This window comes from Pterocles gutturalis, unplaced genomic scaffold (assembly GCF_000699245.1).
Source record: "Pterocles gutturalis isolate BGI_N339 unplaced genomic scaffold, ASM69924v1 scaffold33981, whole genome shotgun sequence".
NCBI classification, from domain to species: Eukaryota; Metazoa; Chordata; class Aves; order Pterocliformes; family Pteroclidae; genus Pterocles; species Pterocles gutturalis.
The window spans coordinates 38,435-55,664 of record NW_010106570.1 but is presented as its reverse complement, the minus strand read 5'-3'; the positions used below and the strand labels follow the sequence as shown (position 1 = coordinate 55,664).

Genomic DNA, 17,230 nt, shown 5'->3' with positions numbered 1-17,230 from the left:
CGAGCCCGGCGCGGTGGGCGTTAGTCAGGTGAGGGTTTGTTTCTGATGGGTGCGAATGTGTGTGGAAATATGCGGTGGAGTTGTCCCGTAGCGCGGAGGGAAATGAAAAAGTATTTTGTTTGGAGAACCTCTGGCAAACCGCATGTCATTTGTCATATCTGATTTATTACCCGCAGGATCGCATTACAGGGGAATTTCAAATCCTGTAACGACATCCAAGATCACATACTTTAAAAGGAAATATGTGGAAGAAGAGGATTTTCATCCACCACTCAACAGCTGTACACATAAAGTATGTTTTCTAATAGTCGTTATTTTTACTCTGAGTTTCAGATGCTTAGTACCACTCGATTGACCTATTTCCAGAAGGCTGAAATAGTCTGATGAAATTAGGAGGATGATCCAGCTGTTTGCTCAGAAACAAATAGTTGTCACTTGTTCACATTTATTGTCTTATTGTCATCAAATTGCTTAAGAAGCAAAGGCATTTTTTCATTTATAACAACTAAATGGAAATGCTGAGAATATTTTTTTTTTCAGATTATTTTGTTCTTGGATCGTTTACATCATGCTCACACAAACAGCTCCCTAACAGCGTTTAAAGAGCAGAAAGGAAAACCATAAATAAAGAGGGCCCATGATTCCCCACTTCATTCAAAACTTTTTCCAGGGAAGAAAATTGTAATAGGTTCCATATACCCCAAATAGGTTACAGATCCTCTAGAAAAACAGAACGATTTGGAAAGCGAGTACAAGTTCCTTCAGTGGTTAATCCTGTTTATTAAAAAGCTAATAACTCCACAAGAACAGATTAGTAAATGAAAGAGTATTTTTTTTATCAAAGCTGTCAAAGGAAGGATTAGAGCAAATGTTTCCCAGGCCAGTGAATGCATGAATTGAAATCTAACTTTGAGAGATTTTATGCTCTTGTTCATTAAGAGCTCAGTCCTGTAGGGAACTGAACACGTGGAGTGATGTGCTTAAGGACAGCTGGTGCTTTGAGACCCAGGCCATACCTGGCCCATGGCATGCCGTGCTACCCAGGTGCGGTTGGCGATAGAGAGGACACGATATAATCTGATTAAAGCGCAGTTTAGGGGAGGTGGTAGGACCAGATGAGCCCCAGGGACAGAAAGCTAAAACAGATCAAGATGAGGAGCAAGTTTATACGTTATCTTTACGTGGGTTGCAGAGGCAGCCTTCTGAGATGGGAGGAGAAGTGAGTGCCTCGTCCCTGCCCCGTGGGACCCTGTGTCCCTGGAGGGATTTCCACAGAGGAGAAGCAAGCAGTAATGCTGAGCTCGCTTCCCAAGGGCCTTAGAGCAGCTGAAGGAATTTTCAGCTACAAATAGTGTTGGTTGGAAATAAGTAGCTGACTGGGAAGGTGAAAAACTGGCCCGCCGTTAATTCCAGAAGGTGTCCGGGCTGCTGCCAGAGCAATAAATAAATAGCACCGAGGGTGTTGAAAAATGTGCTCTGGTTAGTGAGCGTGTCTCCCACATGTCACATCACTCTCATTTCAGCCAGTTTTTTTCTTGGCAAGATAGTTGGATTTTTTGTATCAGTGGTTATTTTCCTCACAAAGAGGAGGAATAGTTACTTATCCCTTTCTCATGCCATAAAAACCAGTTGTAGAGGTATTGGTAGGATAGACCTGTCCCAGGCATCGTTTTGTGCTCTTGTAAAGGTGTATCATGTCAGAAACCCTGGGTCACCAGTTTCTTCTGTTCAGCACAAATGTGTTTTCTACTTTGCAACACTGAGCTCTGGGGAAGGGAAGATGCCCACCAGATTTTTTTGAATTCCTTAACCTCTGCTGAGCAGCAACAAAAGAGTTCAGTTCTGAGACCCCTTGTCCTGTGGAGGGTGTGACAGTAGGGCCCAGAGCCCCTCTCCAGAGGGTTGTTGGGAAACATTTGTAGTAGAAAGCCTTTGACAACTTGTTCCTACTGGTGGCCCTCCAGGATGTAGCTCCCAGAGGATCACAGTTCCAGGCTTACTGGGTTGCTCCAGGCTTTTCTGCCTTCACTAACTATTGCTGCAGCAGGTATAAAGGATGCAAATTAACCTATGGGCTTAATGTGATCTAAAATGAGTCATTTATTATCGAAAATTACTCTCTCTAACAAAGAAGAGCTTCAGCTGTGAACTGGCATGAAAACACGGCCAATTTTAGTTTTTACGAGGCGCTGTGCTGCTTCTAAGCTCTGCAGACAGGACCAGGCTGTGGAAAGAGCTAGAGGGCTGAGGAGAGCTGAATGGATGTGAAAAGCAGCTGTGCTTTAAGCTCTTTCAGTCCTCATAGCTACGACTTCCCCTCTGCAAAAATGCTGTAACCATGTGGGAAAGGGAAGAAAGATCAAGCCACAGATGGGGGGGATTTAGAGCAGTCTCGCTTTGCGCTGTGCTGCTCTCCTCCTACACAACCCAAATTCTTACTAAAAATGACAATTAGTTAGTAGTGCTTACAGTAGCCTGCGTTGCCCCCTCTCTTGTTTTGATTCCCAGGGTAGCGATTACAGCGCAGAATCCGGGGCCTCCCGAGGGCAGTAACCTGCTCTTGCTGCCAGGGCTGAGAAAGGGAGTCCTGGAAGGACCATGGAAAGGAGAACAAATCTGTGGGCGCCGCACCAGGATTTCTGCAAATCCCTATCCTCTCTTCGTTTCCTGACCTTGTCCCTGCCTCTCTGTGTTCCCACCGGTCCCGCAGAGCGCAGGGTGTAGGACGCAGGCCAACAGCTGCTCTCCAGATGCTGGGATGCTTTGAGATGGGTTTTTCCCTGCCTCCCTCCCTCCCTGCCTGCCCTGTTGTAGGCAGGAGCAGCGTAAGGGAGCTTGGCAAATGGAGACCTCCTTGCTGGAGGGCCTCTTCCACTGGCAGTGGATGAAATGCTCCGGCACTTGCTGTGTGAGGCGATGGCTGCTGGCTGCGTCTCGCAAACCTGGAGGCTGCAGGAGGGGACCTTTGCTGGGCTTCAGAGTTTTGTAGAAGCCCCACAGGGGGTGATGGAATTGGGTCCATTTCCATCAAAAAGTCCCCAGATGTCACTGGGGCAAAAACACATAACAACTTCATGTTCTACCTCCAAATGCAAATAAAGAGCCAGAGATGTGCATCTGGATTTCGCTCTCCCTTCCTGGATGCGTGCCCTGCGATTGCCTTTGTGGTGTCACGCTCAGCTCCTCACCTCCTAAGCCTGGGGAAATGCTGTGGCCAAGAAAATGCTGGTCCGCAGCTACATGGGTGTGCAAAATTAAAAGCCACTTTTAGGTCCCTCAGAAAGAGAATGAGAAAAGTAGTGGTGCAGGGCAAATACTTTGCTTCATTTACTTTCTGCTTGTCTGGAACAAAACCAGTTGTCTTCAATTCCATATCTTTTGTCTTTTGCATTTGCAGACAATCTCCGTGTTTGAGGAGCGGGCCCATATTCTTTACATGTCTTTGGAAAAGCTGAAATTCATTGATGATCCTGAAGTCTACCTGCGGAGATCTGTCCTCATCAACAACCTCATGAAGAGAATCCACGGAGAAATCATCATGCAGAACAACTGGTGTTTCTCCACCTGCTCCTTCAGTGGCACCTCGCCACAAGAGTGGTTTGTGCCTCAGGACTGTCCGTACAGAAAACGCCTTCGGGTGGCCAAGGAGGAGTACGAGAAGCTCCACACGTGCTGCTTCTATCAAGAGTGTGGCAGTCGCTATTTAAATCTACCCTACTCTGTTAATGCTAGTACAGAAAATACTTCCTCCTCTCCCTCCTCCTCCCCTCCCATTTCTTTGCCAAGCTGTTCCCAGCAGGTGGATTATGACATTTGCAGTTCCCCTTCTTACAGGAGTGATGACCAGATACCTGCTAATGAAATATTCATCACTAATGCCAGGTCTCAGAGTCATCAGGAAAAGGCAAAATTTAATGAAGAGAAAGGAGGTGATGAACCTGAGCAAGAGAGCATTGCCCTGAACTGTGAACCCGTCAGAGGCACCCATGCTCTTGAATGTAAAGGCAAATTTTATGACTATTTTGAGACTGGATGTAAAGACAAGAGCAATTTAAGTGAATCTTGGAAAAAATCCTTAAGGAAAAAGGAATCTTTACCAAGTAATAAAATATGCTGCAGCAAAGGAAGTAAAATATGAGACACCTTTCTTGCTGTGTTGAAGCATGCGCAGCATGTTTGTTTGTCTATCAAATTTTTATTTTGAATGGATTTTTTATAGTTTTCTACAAATGATACAATCATGCCACAAACCTTACATGTAGTTTTAAATGACTGGAGAGCAGATTGCTTAAAGCGTCTCTACGATCTGCATCAGCGGGCTATTTATAAATACGGAGACTTCATAAAGAGCGCAATTGCGTTACTGCTTAGCACTATAGTCTGTACAGCTATGGTGTAGCTTTCGTTACTGAAAATATCAATCAGCCAGATGGGGAAAACATATCGTTTTTATATATCCCTGCCCCCAAGAAGTCTGCCATTAATTAAGAAGAACCTCCATTATGTTTACCAAGAAATGAGAAATCTGGTAAACAAATTGATGCTACCAGCAAGGGCGATGTGCTCCTTGTAACTCAGTATTTGTTCTGACAAAGGACCATCTTCATGGACTGGGAATAAACCATCCTTACGCTTTGTACTGATCCTCTTGAATTCCTGGATTCAGCGTCTCGTTCAACTGACAAAATAGGACGTAGCATAAAGAAGTAACCTGTTTATGGGATCTTAATCAGAAACACAACATGCAGCTCAAGTACTTGCATGTGTTCACCTCAGCTGTAATAACTAATAAGGCTTGTTGTTACACAGGGAAGGTTTTTTTTTTTGGTGCCTTACTTTTTGTCTTAATTTTTGCCAGCGTGAAAATTAAGTGTAAATCAGTGATACAGCAGGGATTTCACCTAAACAGAGGGAAAAAAAAAACCAAACCCGCAGGGTGGATCAATATTATTAGAAACCTTTAACCTTTAAAGTACTGAGTTCAACTTCCTATTCAAACATCTCTGTTCTTCCTTTTTGATGCTCAATTGCTTTTTGATTTGCCATCCTTAGGAAGGGATTTAAGAAACAATAGAGAGATGTCTCTTGTAAACAAGCATTCGATGCTTGAGTGTTTCTATGGCAACTGTCTGTTGCTGGGGCTCTTTTTTTCCTTCTTCGTATAATGAAGTTCATGAACCAGTGGCATGTTTTATACTTTATTCTGTTTCGCATAATATCTCTCTTTTAGATTGCAAAAGCATGCGGGAGTTTTCTATGCCTTTTGCCGTTGATTTAAAAAATACAAGAAAAGAAAGCAAAAAGCACAATGTTAATCAATAACGTGACGATAAACACAATTTTATCTGAATGAATGTAAGGGGTTTAATTTTTAAAAATAACATTTTGGAGAAATGAGCTGGGATTTCAGTGTCTGAGACCAACATTTAGTCATCCCTAGATAGACTGTTTGCAAAAGCGTGCTGTTTAAAATGCCCAGAAGACATTAGTTGGGGTTGGACCGAGAGTATTGTGAGTCTTAGACCCACCAAATTAATTAGCTCCCGCAGTCCCCATAACAACTGGCAGGATGTGCTTGGCAAAATAGCCACATCCAAGCCACGGCTGGCTCATAACAGCTGCCTGTTCCACAGCATCACACATTCAAGCGACATCTTCTCCGCTTGGTTCTTGTCCAAAGAGTGAAATTCACCTCGGTGCTGGCAGAGTAGCTGGCTCAGCGCAGGGCATGAGGGTCCCTGGGGGACACTGCCCCAGGCTGTCGCCAGCTTGGCACTGGGCTTAGCCAGGACTCTGGGTCAGAGACCTCCTGCTCTGGGTTTCACAGGTTCAGCCTGAGTCCTCCTGGAGCATGGTTATTTTGGGGGAGGGTGCACACCCCACAGTTACCTTTGCAAACTGGGCAGGCTTCATGGCTAAGCCCAGTGGTGTCAGGAAGAAGCTTCTTCACCCCCACCCCAGGCAAAGTGACCACAGAGAGAATTTCCAGGACATAAATCAATAATAACCTTTATGCAGTCAGGTGAGTTGGAACTGACAAGACTGTAAGGGTTATCACTGTGAAGAATGACAAATAAAGAAAGTATAAATCCCACCTGATTTCTCCAAGACAGAAGCTTTTTTATTAATAATAATAATATTAAATATAGATCTCATTCATACAGTGTATGAGTAGGATCAGCATTTAGGCATTTGTCCACAAGGACCAATTTTTTAAAAAAATGATTTTTCTTGTGTTATACCCAGATAGTCTAGTAATGTCTGCTCTTTTCCAATATTTGATAAACACTTGATGTTTTAAGCTTAAATATTAGATGCTTGTATACTAATGTGTTGTTGTAGTAAAGTGACATTTCCTTGATATATATTTATTAAAATGACCAAAATTCATTTTAGTTTTACATCTCCGGTGGCTGCTGGGTCCTTCCCCCTATGTTTCCCTCCCTCACTCATGGCAATGACATTTAATCACACTGCTCCCTGCTGAAGGGGTGAGGCTGCAGCTGACTGTGCACCTCGAGTTGAGTGCAGGACAGAGCTCAGCCTTCTTGGGGTTTCAGGAGCCTTTAGGACAGTCTGAAGGTGCACTGAAAAGCAACAGCCTTCTCTGTGGATTTGCACGTACAGCCAAGGAGAACGCCTGGCCAAATGCTGCCCAAGCCACAAACCAGCTAATGCTTTCGGGGGGGCTGAAAGCTTTTTGACCCCACGGGGCTCCTTGGTTTTCAAGAGCAAGCCCATACATATAACCCATTGCAGAGTCTTCCGAGTTGAATTTGCACTAACTGAAGTGGGGAATCAGCCTCTAGAAGTGTCTTCAGTTCCAGGAACACCTAGAAATTAACACATTACAGCTCTGGACAGTCTTACTGAGTCTCATCAGGGTCTGTAAGGGATGAGATGGCACCTAATGAAGGTTGTCCTAAGAAAAAGTGGTCTTTTCTGCCTTTCTCTGGACTCTGCCTCACAAAATAATAGCAAATACTGAAAGTAGATGTTTTAGACTCGAGAGTCCACTGAGTTATCCTGTTTGCCTCAGAAGAGACAGAGGTATTTCATGTTATGAACAGGAGTTGGAAACACCGTTGTCCAATTGCCAGAAATGCAATAGGCCTTGATAGGATTTCCAACCTGGGCTAGGCTGAATGGATTTAGTGGTTTAAATGTGGGTTGATTTATGGCATGTGAAGAGTGTAAACCTGACAGGCCTTTTCCCCATTGCACACTCCAGTACTAAGGACATTTTGCTAGTATCACAAATTTTCAAGAAATAGTTTTTTTCCGAGATTATACTAATGCCTTTCATCCGTTACAGCCCATGCATAACTGCTAAATGAATGCTCCTGAACTTGATCCTGGGCTACCTGCCTGGAAGAACTGGACAGAAGAGCTTCTCTCTAGGGAGACTGTTTTATTTTTATAAGATACTTTGCTCCTAGAGTGTAAGACTATAAAGTATTGTGCCTTTCAGCCGGCTAATCCCTGCTTATAATGGTACTTCAACAATACATGGAAAACAGCAACAGGAAAAGATGTTGTCGGGTCTATTTTACTGTCACCAAGAGCAGAAGGGTCATTTTATCTTCAAGATCGCTTTCCACTAGGTAATACCTTTCCCTTAGAAATGCATAGTTCATCCTTTTTCAAAACACGCAGCATAATAACACTGTGCTCCGTATATATTACATACTTTTGGTAAAATTTTACTATTTTTACTGGATTAGCTAAACTTTTGAAACAGCTTAACACGGTTACTTAAGCATCCTCAGCACTCAAATAGCCTCAGCCGGCGCTGATTTGCAATGCCAGCGTAGCAGCTGGCTCCACAGAGAAAACAAACGCAGGCTCTGCCGCAGAAATGAAACGCCGCTTTCAGTCCTGAAGGTGTTACACCCCAAAGCAAAGTTGCGGTAAAGAGATGTTTTTCGCATTTCATCCTCCTGTGCGCCCTCCATCCTCCTTTTATGTCTCTCCTTTTGCTGAGGACCGCGACATGCTGGGTACCACCCCCCTTTGGGTTTGTGCAGGGGGAGCAGGGAGCTGGTTCAGAGGTGCAGCGTGATCTAAAGGGGAACTTAAACAAACTAACCAGGGTGCAGCGTGTCTCGCTGCTTTGTGGCCCCTCTGGAGGCCCATGCCAGCGGTGATCCACCCAGCTAAATGGCCTTTCCAGCTGCCGGTAGCTCAGATTGCCTCTGTCATAGCAATCTGGTGATTAAAGGGCTATGGCCGAAGTAGAGACGTGAAGGTGATTTTTAGTCTGCATTCTACTCGTGCCCTTTCATTGCCTTCTTGAGATAAAGGCTATAGCCAGCGGTTTAGCAAATGCAGTTGCTGCTTATTCATGCCAGGAACCTTGATAAGAAGTTTCTTAAGTTTTATCGCAAAAAAAAAGAGCCAGGCAGTCACATCAGAGAAAGGTTTAAATTGCTGTGGGGTAAAGGATTTCATCTGGCGTTTTATTCAGTGAATGCAGCTCTCACATGGAAGCCTCCCAAAGGGACCTAACCTTTTGCGTTGCCTGTCACTTGCTTCGCAACCTCGAAGAAAGGCGCTGCCCTCGCTTTCTGGAGGTAATCTCCTGGGCTCCTTGGTACTGGTATGAGTTTTTCTGCAGCTGCATGAAGCACCCCAGGGGCTTTTCCTGGCAGGGTGTGGAGAGCCTGCTAAAAGATCGCAGCCAGGGAAACGCTGCAAAGGATCTTGCTGGAAATGTTAGGAGATGTGAATCTTCCACAAGGCATCCCATGTAACAGCCAAGCCGCTCAGTCACAACTGCTTGGAATACACAGCAATTTCCTGTGTTTTTTCAATCTCACTTTAACTTCTCTGACAGATGGGGAAAGATGACTAAACCAAGGGAGTTTACAAAAGTTCGTCTTGTGGTGTTTGCAAACTGTCTCTGTGAGGTCCATTTTCTCCAATGTAAACACAGCCGTGGCAGGGAGCCGGGTGCCTTTGCAGCAGTTAATCCTGCTCGGCTCAAGGCTGCTCATGCGAGGTGTACTCGGCCGGATGGGTCTGCGCCGGGGAGCTGAGCGCAAACCAGCCCTGGGGCTGAGGGGGGCTAGGAGGAGATCTTCACTCCTCTTGGCTCGCCAGGGAGAGCATGAAGGAAAACAGCTGTGGCTGAAAGACCAGACTGAATTGACTCTTTGGGGTCAGTAGCTTTCCATGTCAGGGGGCCTGGGGTCAGGTGTGGAAGGTTAGATTAAAGGCTAGGGGAGTAATCATGTGAAAACAGTTGTATTTGGGTCTGTAGTTAGCCGGGTGTTGCTCTCCCCAGTCTTTAAGTCATGGCAAGGAAGTGATTGCACCCTGGGGAAGGTGGAGTTTCAGTTCTTCAGTTTTGCAAAAGGGGTGCAGAAGTTATGCAAAGCTTTCCTGCCAGATCCAGACAGAAGGCCAGGTAGGTAACATTAACTTCTTTTGATGTCTGTGTTCAAGGTCCACGTCTGAGGAATGTAGGGAGTGGGAAGAGAAGTCACAGATGGGTGGTCTGTGTACACTCAGAAATATGTACATTGAGCAAAAATCTCCATACCACACACAACCCCCAAAACAGGGAGATACTGAAATTGAAAAAGAACTTTTCTTCTATGGCTGGTAATTCTTCTCAATTAGTACAGCATTCCTCTCCAATTTATTGCAGAGAATATCTAATTGGTCATACCAGGTTTGCAGAAAAGTGATAAATGGTCTGTCTGCTCAAGGTCAGCGCATTCAGTGCTACCTCCTGCGGTGGTACTTTCACTGTGGAATACCCACCAGGCTCATCTTTCTGTACCCTGGGCTGTGTCTGCCTCCTGAAACAACTTAAGGCTGTGGTTGTTGCGAAGTAGGGTGACAGAGTGGCAGCGGTTGGTGACCATGCCTTCTCCATGAGAAACTGGCTGGTAGCTGTCACGGCTGCATGTCTCCAGCAAGCTCAGAGGGACCCACAACATTGCTTTCACTGTCCCGTTACCACCTTATATTTCTAATACAGCATTTTCACTTGTGACCTGTGACTGGTGTCAAACACTCTCTGGCAGTTTAGTGGCTGATGTTTCAGAGACTTTTGTGGCAGGTGATCAGACCCTCAACTGGTGTGAGAAGATTCTGTGCCATTGATTTTTTGAGAAGTTGTGCCTGGTCACATCAGCTGGCCACCTACAACTTTGGCTATTGTTGCTTTTGTCTTTCTCCCCCACCTCATTTTCTTAATCAGAACAAGTTTCAAATGGCAGTCCCCCTCTTCCGCCCCATCCAGGGGAGGACCAGCTGCTATTTACCCCTTTAGTTAAGGGAAAGCCTCTGCTCGTGGGAGTTGGAGTTGAGCAGCAGATTATTGTTAAATCCAGTTTTATTCCCAACTCCAGAATAACTAAAAATCATCAGACAGTGCACATACATTAAGTGTTGCTACCCTGTAAGTGTAATGAACTTTCAGTACTATATTTTCCCAAAATTTATCTTCTGTGAGTCTCAGGTGTGACCAAAGTGGCCTACATTTCTCAATTTCTGTTAATATTATCATTGTTATTATCCTGAAAATACAGTTTGACTAATGTTTGAATCTTGAGCAGTCTACATTTTACCTGCAGAGGTTGAATACATACTATTCCTTCTTTGGCCCCTTCCTCTGTGTGATGGATTGGATTCTGATTTACCAGCAGACTAATTAGTAATCAGTGTAATAGTGGCAAATTTCATTTTGTGTTGCCATGAGAAGTAGGGTGTGTAGTGTTAACACAATCCTGAAACATACCTTCATTGCAGAATTGTTCCGATACTGAAACTTTAAAATAATCTGTATAGTCATCACAATAATGAAGAAAATCTTAAAATGTGAGTAGGACATAAGCTACTGTCAGATCGCTTTCCTTATTCTGTATGCGGGCTGAGACAAGGATTTTTATTGTATGAATTTATCCACCCGTTGAAAGCAGCCTTTTGCTAACTCTGAGGCTTAAAGATGACAGCATAATGTCAGCTTTTGAGGTATGTCACTAGTGACCATTATAAATAAGACATTCGGCTAACGAGCTTGCCCTACATTCCCAGTGGTCTTCTGAGCCTCTCAAGCTGCCAGTGGCCCCCAGTAGTTGCTTTCCAGCTGCCAAAGCTCCTTTTTCTCTTTGAATATTTTCATGTGCTATCAATAAAATATCTTCCTAGGCTCTAGAAACACAGGGACAAGACAAACTCTCTTTTAACTGAATATCAGGGTAAATAATAGAAAGGCAACCAGGCCGATAACTTTATTAATTTAGTTTTGAATCTATGAAACCTTTTAAAAATTATTATTTGGAAACTTAATTTTAATTTAAATAATACAACCACAGCATTTTCTGGCTGTCATGAATCTGACACCCGTGCACTAAAAATCCTTCATGATCACATAGTGCTACCCTGGTGGGTGCCAAAATCAGATCCTCAGCAGAGCCTCTGAGGTTTAACTGGATGTTTTCCCACACTGCCTCATTTTTCCCCTTTGCTCAGAAGTGCTGAGAAGATGCATGTGGAGGGGGAGGGGACCCAAGAGAAAAATGTAAATCATGGCAACCTGACTTGTCAAGAGGGTATCACTTTTTAATTCCTAGCTCATGTTCCCAGCGGCAGTGGGGCTGCAATATTAAATTGTTTTGTTTTACCTCTCAGTGTGCTTTCCAGGTACTGGAAGAGAGGCAGCCCCAGACTCTTGAGCGCAGAGGTAAGGGACCTTGCAGCAGAAAGCTCGCCTAGAGGTTTTGTTCCCCTTTGATAGGTTGGGCTGGTGCTCATTGCACGAGCAGCTGGGAAGAAATAATTAGCATAACAAAGAGCTATATTATAGTATTGCATTGTGCGTTTTGAGCCTTCAGATACCTTGACACATTCAGTTCCACGTTACATAAATCTGAATTCCAGGTAGAACCGGAAAAAACACAAAATAAAATTGATCTCCCCACCTTGAAAGTGAAAACAGTTGGAATACTCTAATTGCAGATATAGAAATCCTCAACATTTTGAGTGTAGCCATGTTGCCAGTGCACACATCTAAAACCAGGTGCCGGTGGCCACCTGTGTGGCTGCTCGGCATGCGTGGCAAAGGAGTGTGGTTCTCCCTAGCTGGCAGGAGGGTCCAAGGGGGATGCAGGGTGAATTCTTCCCAGTGTACAGGAGCTGATGGACTGGGGTGCAGGGGGTACATGGGCTTGTGCCAGAGGGGCACCAGATGGCCCCAGCCTCCCCAGCAGCTACTTTCCACCCCTCCTGGCACAGAGGTGGAAAGGTCATGCATGGGCAGTGGGTGCAAGCACTTCATGTTTTGCTCTGTTTTCATTGCTAGCAAATGGCAAAGCCACACTGTGGGGGCATTGGCGATTTGTTCTGGTTTAGTTGCACAAAAGCTTACAAACCCTGCGGAAAGCTTCTCTCCCTGCCTGGGTGCCTTCCCCCGGGCACTTGCAGGCGTGGTGTACTCCTCTCCTGCCTGGCTTGCAGCAAAGCTGCCCCATGCGTCTGCTCCTGCCCCACGGCAGAGGCCAGACGGAGCCTGTTATGGCCCGTGGAGTTTGCAAAACCCGTGCTCCCTTCCTGGCTCATGTGAAACAAGCTGCTTTGTGCCACTTACGTGTGCCATGCCCACTTGCGCTCTGGCTGCCCGCTTGCTGCAGCATACCTCTGCTCCCTTTTTTCCCCTTTTGTCTGGTTTTTAGCTGAGGAAAATTACCCACCCCAGGAGTCAGAAGAAATGCAGAGTATGAAGTAAAAGGAGCAGAAATATGCTAGGGAAGGTTTTTCAGAGCTGATCCTCCCCTGGGTCCAATGTCTGTCAGACATGCTTGCAGCATGCAGCTGTATCATGCTGTCAGAAAGAGGGATTTAAAATCTAACCTGTGTATGCAATTCTTTCTCTTGCTCCCTTGGATTGAGAGTCTCTAGCAGGGCAGGAGAGTAAATCCCAGTTTAGGAGGGTGGCTCTGTCAGCCCTGTAGGCAGTCTGTATTGCAGCGGGGAGCTGTGTAAACTCTGTCATCCGTGGTGATGGTGATTTCTGCAAAACCTGAATATATTTCACCCGCATATTTGTATGCAGCAGAGGCTCATCAAGCAGGGAGATACAAGTTGAGCAAAGAGCATGGAAGATCCTATTGCTCCGTCCTGGTTGTGCACAGGACAGGAAGGCTGCTGAGCCTCTAACAGAGATAACTTGGGAGAAGAGCCAGAGGAAGGACAAAACCAGGGCACTACAGTAACGCATTATGGTTCTTAAATGGTTATGGTAGTTCTAGGAAGCTGTAGGTTTCAAACGGTTACTAAAAACACAATGTTGTTTAGGCTTTGTGCCTCTGATAGTTATAATAAAATTTATCAGAGAAACATACATATTGAAACTAATGAGACTTTTTACATTTAAAACACACTGACATTGTGAGCATTATGCTTTTCTTCACAAGTAATATCTAAAATAAGAGTTATAGTTGAAAGAGATTAGAGAGGAAAAATTACATAGATCTATTCTTTTGTTTACTTTGTGCACTTGACAGCCCCTGAACACAGTCAGGATCTCCGCTTTGCCTGTACTGTCTGTCAGTCAGTTTTCTGACATTTGTTTGAGCCTTTCACATAGCAGCGGAGAAGATGGAACAGGTTTTTATAAGGAAAATATGTCCGTGAAAACACAAAGGGTGCCGATGGATTCAGCGGTAGGGAGTGCCATTGGGTGATGATTTACATTCATTCATTTCAGGGGGGAAAGAGAAAAGACTGTTCCTTTTTACAGCAGAGAATGCTTCTATGCAGCCTGAGAGCATAAAACACCACACAAGAGCACTGATGAAACTTTGAAAAGCTAGACCTGAAAAAGCAAGAATGTCAGGTAAGCTCCCTACAGGTCTGGGTGCATGGGGCATTGCCAGCCCAGGGTGCTTTAATCCTGTCCTCACAGTGCACAGCCACAGACCCTGAGACAGTCTTCTCTGTCTATAATAAATACAGTGCACTCCATGTGTGAAAAAATTTCTTTCTTAGAGTAAGCACCATTACGATCCTGGGTCTTGCAGAGTCACCATCAGGTCTGTTCTCTCCGAGCCTGTTTCTACCACAGCTTCAGAAAATGGGTTGTTCCCTTCTGTAACAATCATATAGCTTCATCATATCCATTGCCAATGTCCCTTTTCTACAGCTCACACTACTTACATGGAAAAACAGGCTCTACTACTTCTATCATCCTAATTTCTCTCTTTGATAAGAAGTGTGGTCAATTTAAGTGAAGTGTGTTAGACTTCGCAGAGGATGGGCATGTACTCTGCTCTGGTACACCTCTAGTGAGATCAGTAACCTGGCACAGGGGCAGACTCCTGGGCAAACTCTGCAGAGGAGATCTGCTGGACGTAGCAGGAAACCCATGGAGCCGTTACTTCTTCCTCCTCACAGGGCTGAACTGAGGAAACAGAAATGGACCAGGATTGAGAAGTTTTTTGGGTTGTCAGGAGCAGCTGTCTGAAGCACTTTAAGCCCTTGATGTTTGCCAGGCCCTCTGTATACTGCAGAGGTCTGTGAGACATAACCTTCCCTGAGAAACCAGAGGAGATGAGAAAGATCAGAGAGCTCTGTGTGTGGACTTTCTGTAGGTATATCTGTATGAAACTTCTGACACTTACAAGGAATAGCAAATATTTGGAACTGTTTGGTGACAGCCAAATCTGCACAATATGAAGGACCTCTGTGCCCCAGCCCTGTCTGTGGCTAAGTGGTCTTCTCCAATTGCTGTCCATTTGTCCTTGCATTTGTCCTGGCTCCTGACTTACCTGAGACATGCAGATTCTGCTCAAAGGATCTGCTGATGTTTGAGTGAGACTTATGGAGGAAAAAACAGCTGCCTTATGGCTCTTATGTGGTTGTCTGGAGAAGAGCTGCAGTCTTGCTGAGGGTCCCAGAAGTGCAGCTACACAGCACCCAAAGATGCTCCAACAAGATCCATCTTGGCGCAGCCCTCCACTGTAGGTGACCGCATGGGTCTGCCCTCCTGCCCCTGGTTGTCTGTTCCTCCTAAAGTCTCTCTGATGCTCAGAGGCTCTTGAAGGCACGTGACCACATCATCTCCTGTGCTTTTGAACGTGGGAAACTGGAGGTGATTTGGTAGTGTCTGAACTACAGCCTTAACTCTTTTTTTTTCTGTGCATCGACACTGCTTTGACTCAAATTATTTTAAACTCCACATTGTTGGACATGAACTGCTGCCAGCCCCTCTCCTTTGAAGCAGAAGAGAAACACCTCTGTAATTTCCCTAGCCAGTGCCAGAATATGGAGGAAGTCTGCCATGGTGCATGCCCCAATGCTGCTTTGGGGAATCAGTTAGAGCTGTTCCTGTTTTGACAGAGCTCATTTACCTCTCCCTAACTGCTGTAATCTCTTAAGAGTGCAATTCAGGTAATATGAGTACCTTCATAAAGAATTTCCATATGCAAATATCCAGTCTGAACTTTGCTGCAACAAAGTCTGTGTTGCTGGAATATATTTCTCTGCACCCACAATCATCTTTTTTTTATCCTCTGTGCACCATACCCTTCCCTACCTGCTCCGAGCTGCTTTCTGCAAGCTGGAAGTTGTGAGCGTGAGTCTAATTTCACCCTTCAGTAAGCAGGGAATTCAGAAAATTTAGAAGTGCTGGGATCAACACCAGGCGCTCACATTTGTGATACCTCTCAGAGTTAAAATGGTGTGTTTAGCTGTGGAGCTGCTACGCTGTCATTTTCTCTGAACCAGAACCTGAAACCTCTCCCAAGTCGGCTGCCTGTGGGCAGCAGCAGTAGGCTCTGTTTGGCATGCCGGAGGGAGGCTGGGTGCATCTCGTCAGAGGACGCACACATGTGCGCACACATTCGCTGGGCTGTTTCCTGGAGCCCTGGCCTTGTTCTGTCTTGTCTCAGGGCTCTTTAAAGCAAGGGTCATTAGGACTGTTCGCTCTGGCATTTGTTCATCCCACATCCTTCTCTGTATTAGACAACGTCTACCTTACAATGTCTGATCCTGATCCAGCAGAAAATATTCCATTAATGTGACTTGAAGAGAGGAACGTATTTTTCCCTGGCCTCAGTCTGTGAAGTTAGTTGCGGCGTGCTGCTTTGTACATTATGACCAAATCAAACTTCCTTTCATCGGCACCAGCTGGAGCTCTTTATGCCTAAACCCAGGACACAGAGTAAAAAAAACCTACAGATCCAAGTCAGAGTAGGAACTGACCTGAAGCCATCCATGGGGCCTCAGGTTGAAGCTGCGTCTATCCCCCGTTGTACTAAGCTGTCAAAAACAATTATCTCAAGAAAGTCTTTCTTGTATCTTTACATCTCATTAATTGGTGGGTCCTGCTCTCTGTCTTGCTGGCACCTCATGAAGAGTCAAAAGCAGAAGCAGGAAATGACACGATGAGTAAAACTACAGAAATTCAGTGTTGTATGTCCAAAGAAGGACTAGATTGGTTTAATGGAGGTTGTAAAGGCCATGGCATGTATGGAAGCATGCTATTACTCCCTGCGGATCTTGATCATGGGAAATGACAGCAAACAGAAAAATAGATGTGAATTTATGAAGTGACACAAAGGCAGAAAACAGCAACACAAAGACATCAGTGGGAGAAAGGACTATTTAAGATGGCTCTTGGCTATAGAACGGAGCAAGGTGAAATTTAATATCAAGTAAATATCAGCAAGATCTGCTTGAGTGCGGAACAGCCTCCAGAAAGAAACTGGGAGAGCCTTTGCTTGAGCCACTCAAAACTAGCCTGAACAAGGTGCTGGGAGAGAGATACTACAGAGAACAACTCTGCAACTGCCATAGGGCTGCAATGATGTAATAATTCTTTCCCACCTTTAATCTCTGTGATCTTGCAGTTAATCATCACATATTCATTGTGAAATCTCTGCTCAAACCATTTGTTAAGCCTCTAACTAGTGAAATTTTACATTCTCTAAAAAGGACAAACCTAGGAGTTTTAATCCAAAATTAAACCAGCAGCGGGCTTGAAGCCATGACTTTGTATGTCTGCAATGGGCAGATCTGAAATACAGCTTCTTTGCTTCTGCTTTATACCACTGTAGAAGCTGCTGCTAAGAGATACAGGTAGTGAATCAGAGACAGGTTCTTTTGTGACAGTGACTAGCAATTACAAACAGCTTTGGACCTCTTGAATGTAAACGCACGAACAGAGGCTGTTTTTTTCCTTACATGATTTTTCCGTTGCGTCCTTTCCCACCATTTCTTT

General features: G+C 44.9%; 1 protein-coding gene across 1 annotated transcript; it reads left to right on the top strand.

Moving 5' to 3' along the window:
• The first annotated feature begins 142 nt into the window (after positions 1-142).
• On the top strand, positions 143-4,643 carry SERTAD4 (SERTA domain containing 4). Its single transcript, XM_010087832.1, has 2 exons — positions 143-292; positions 3,398-4,643. The coding sequence occupies exons 1-2, from the start codon at positions 143-145 to the stop codon at positions 4,136-4,138; spliced, it is 891 nt and encodes a 296-aa protein (XP_010086134.1). The 3' UTR covers positions 4,139-4,643.
• Positions 4,644-17,230: the final 12,587 nt, after the last annotated feature.

Coding starts and splice junctions, on each gene's coding strand:
- SERTAD4 (XM_010087832.1), top strand. CDS start 143: ATGTCATTTGTCATATCTGATTTATTACCCGCAGGATCGCATTACAGG. Junction 293..3,397: donor TCAACAGCTGTACACATAAA/GTATGTTTTCTA, acceptor TTGCATTTGCAG/ACAATCTCCGTGTTTGAGGA.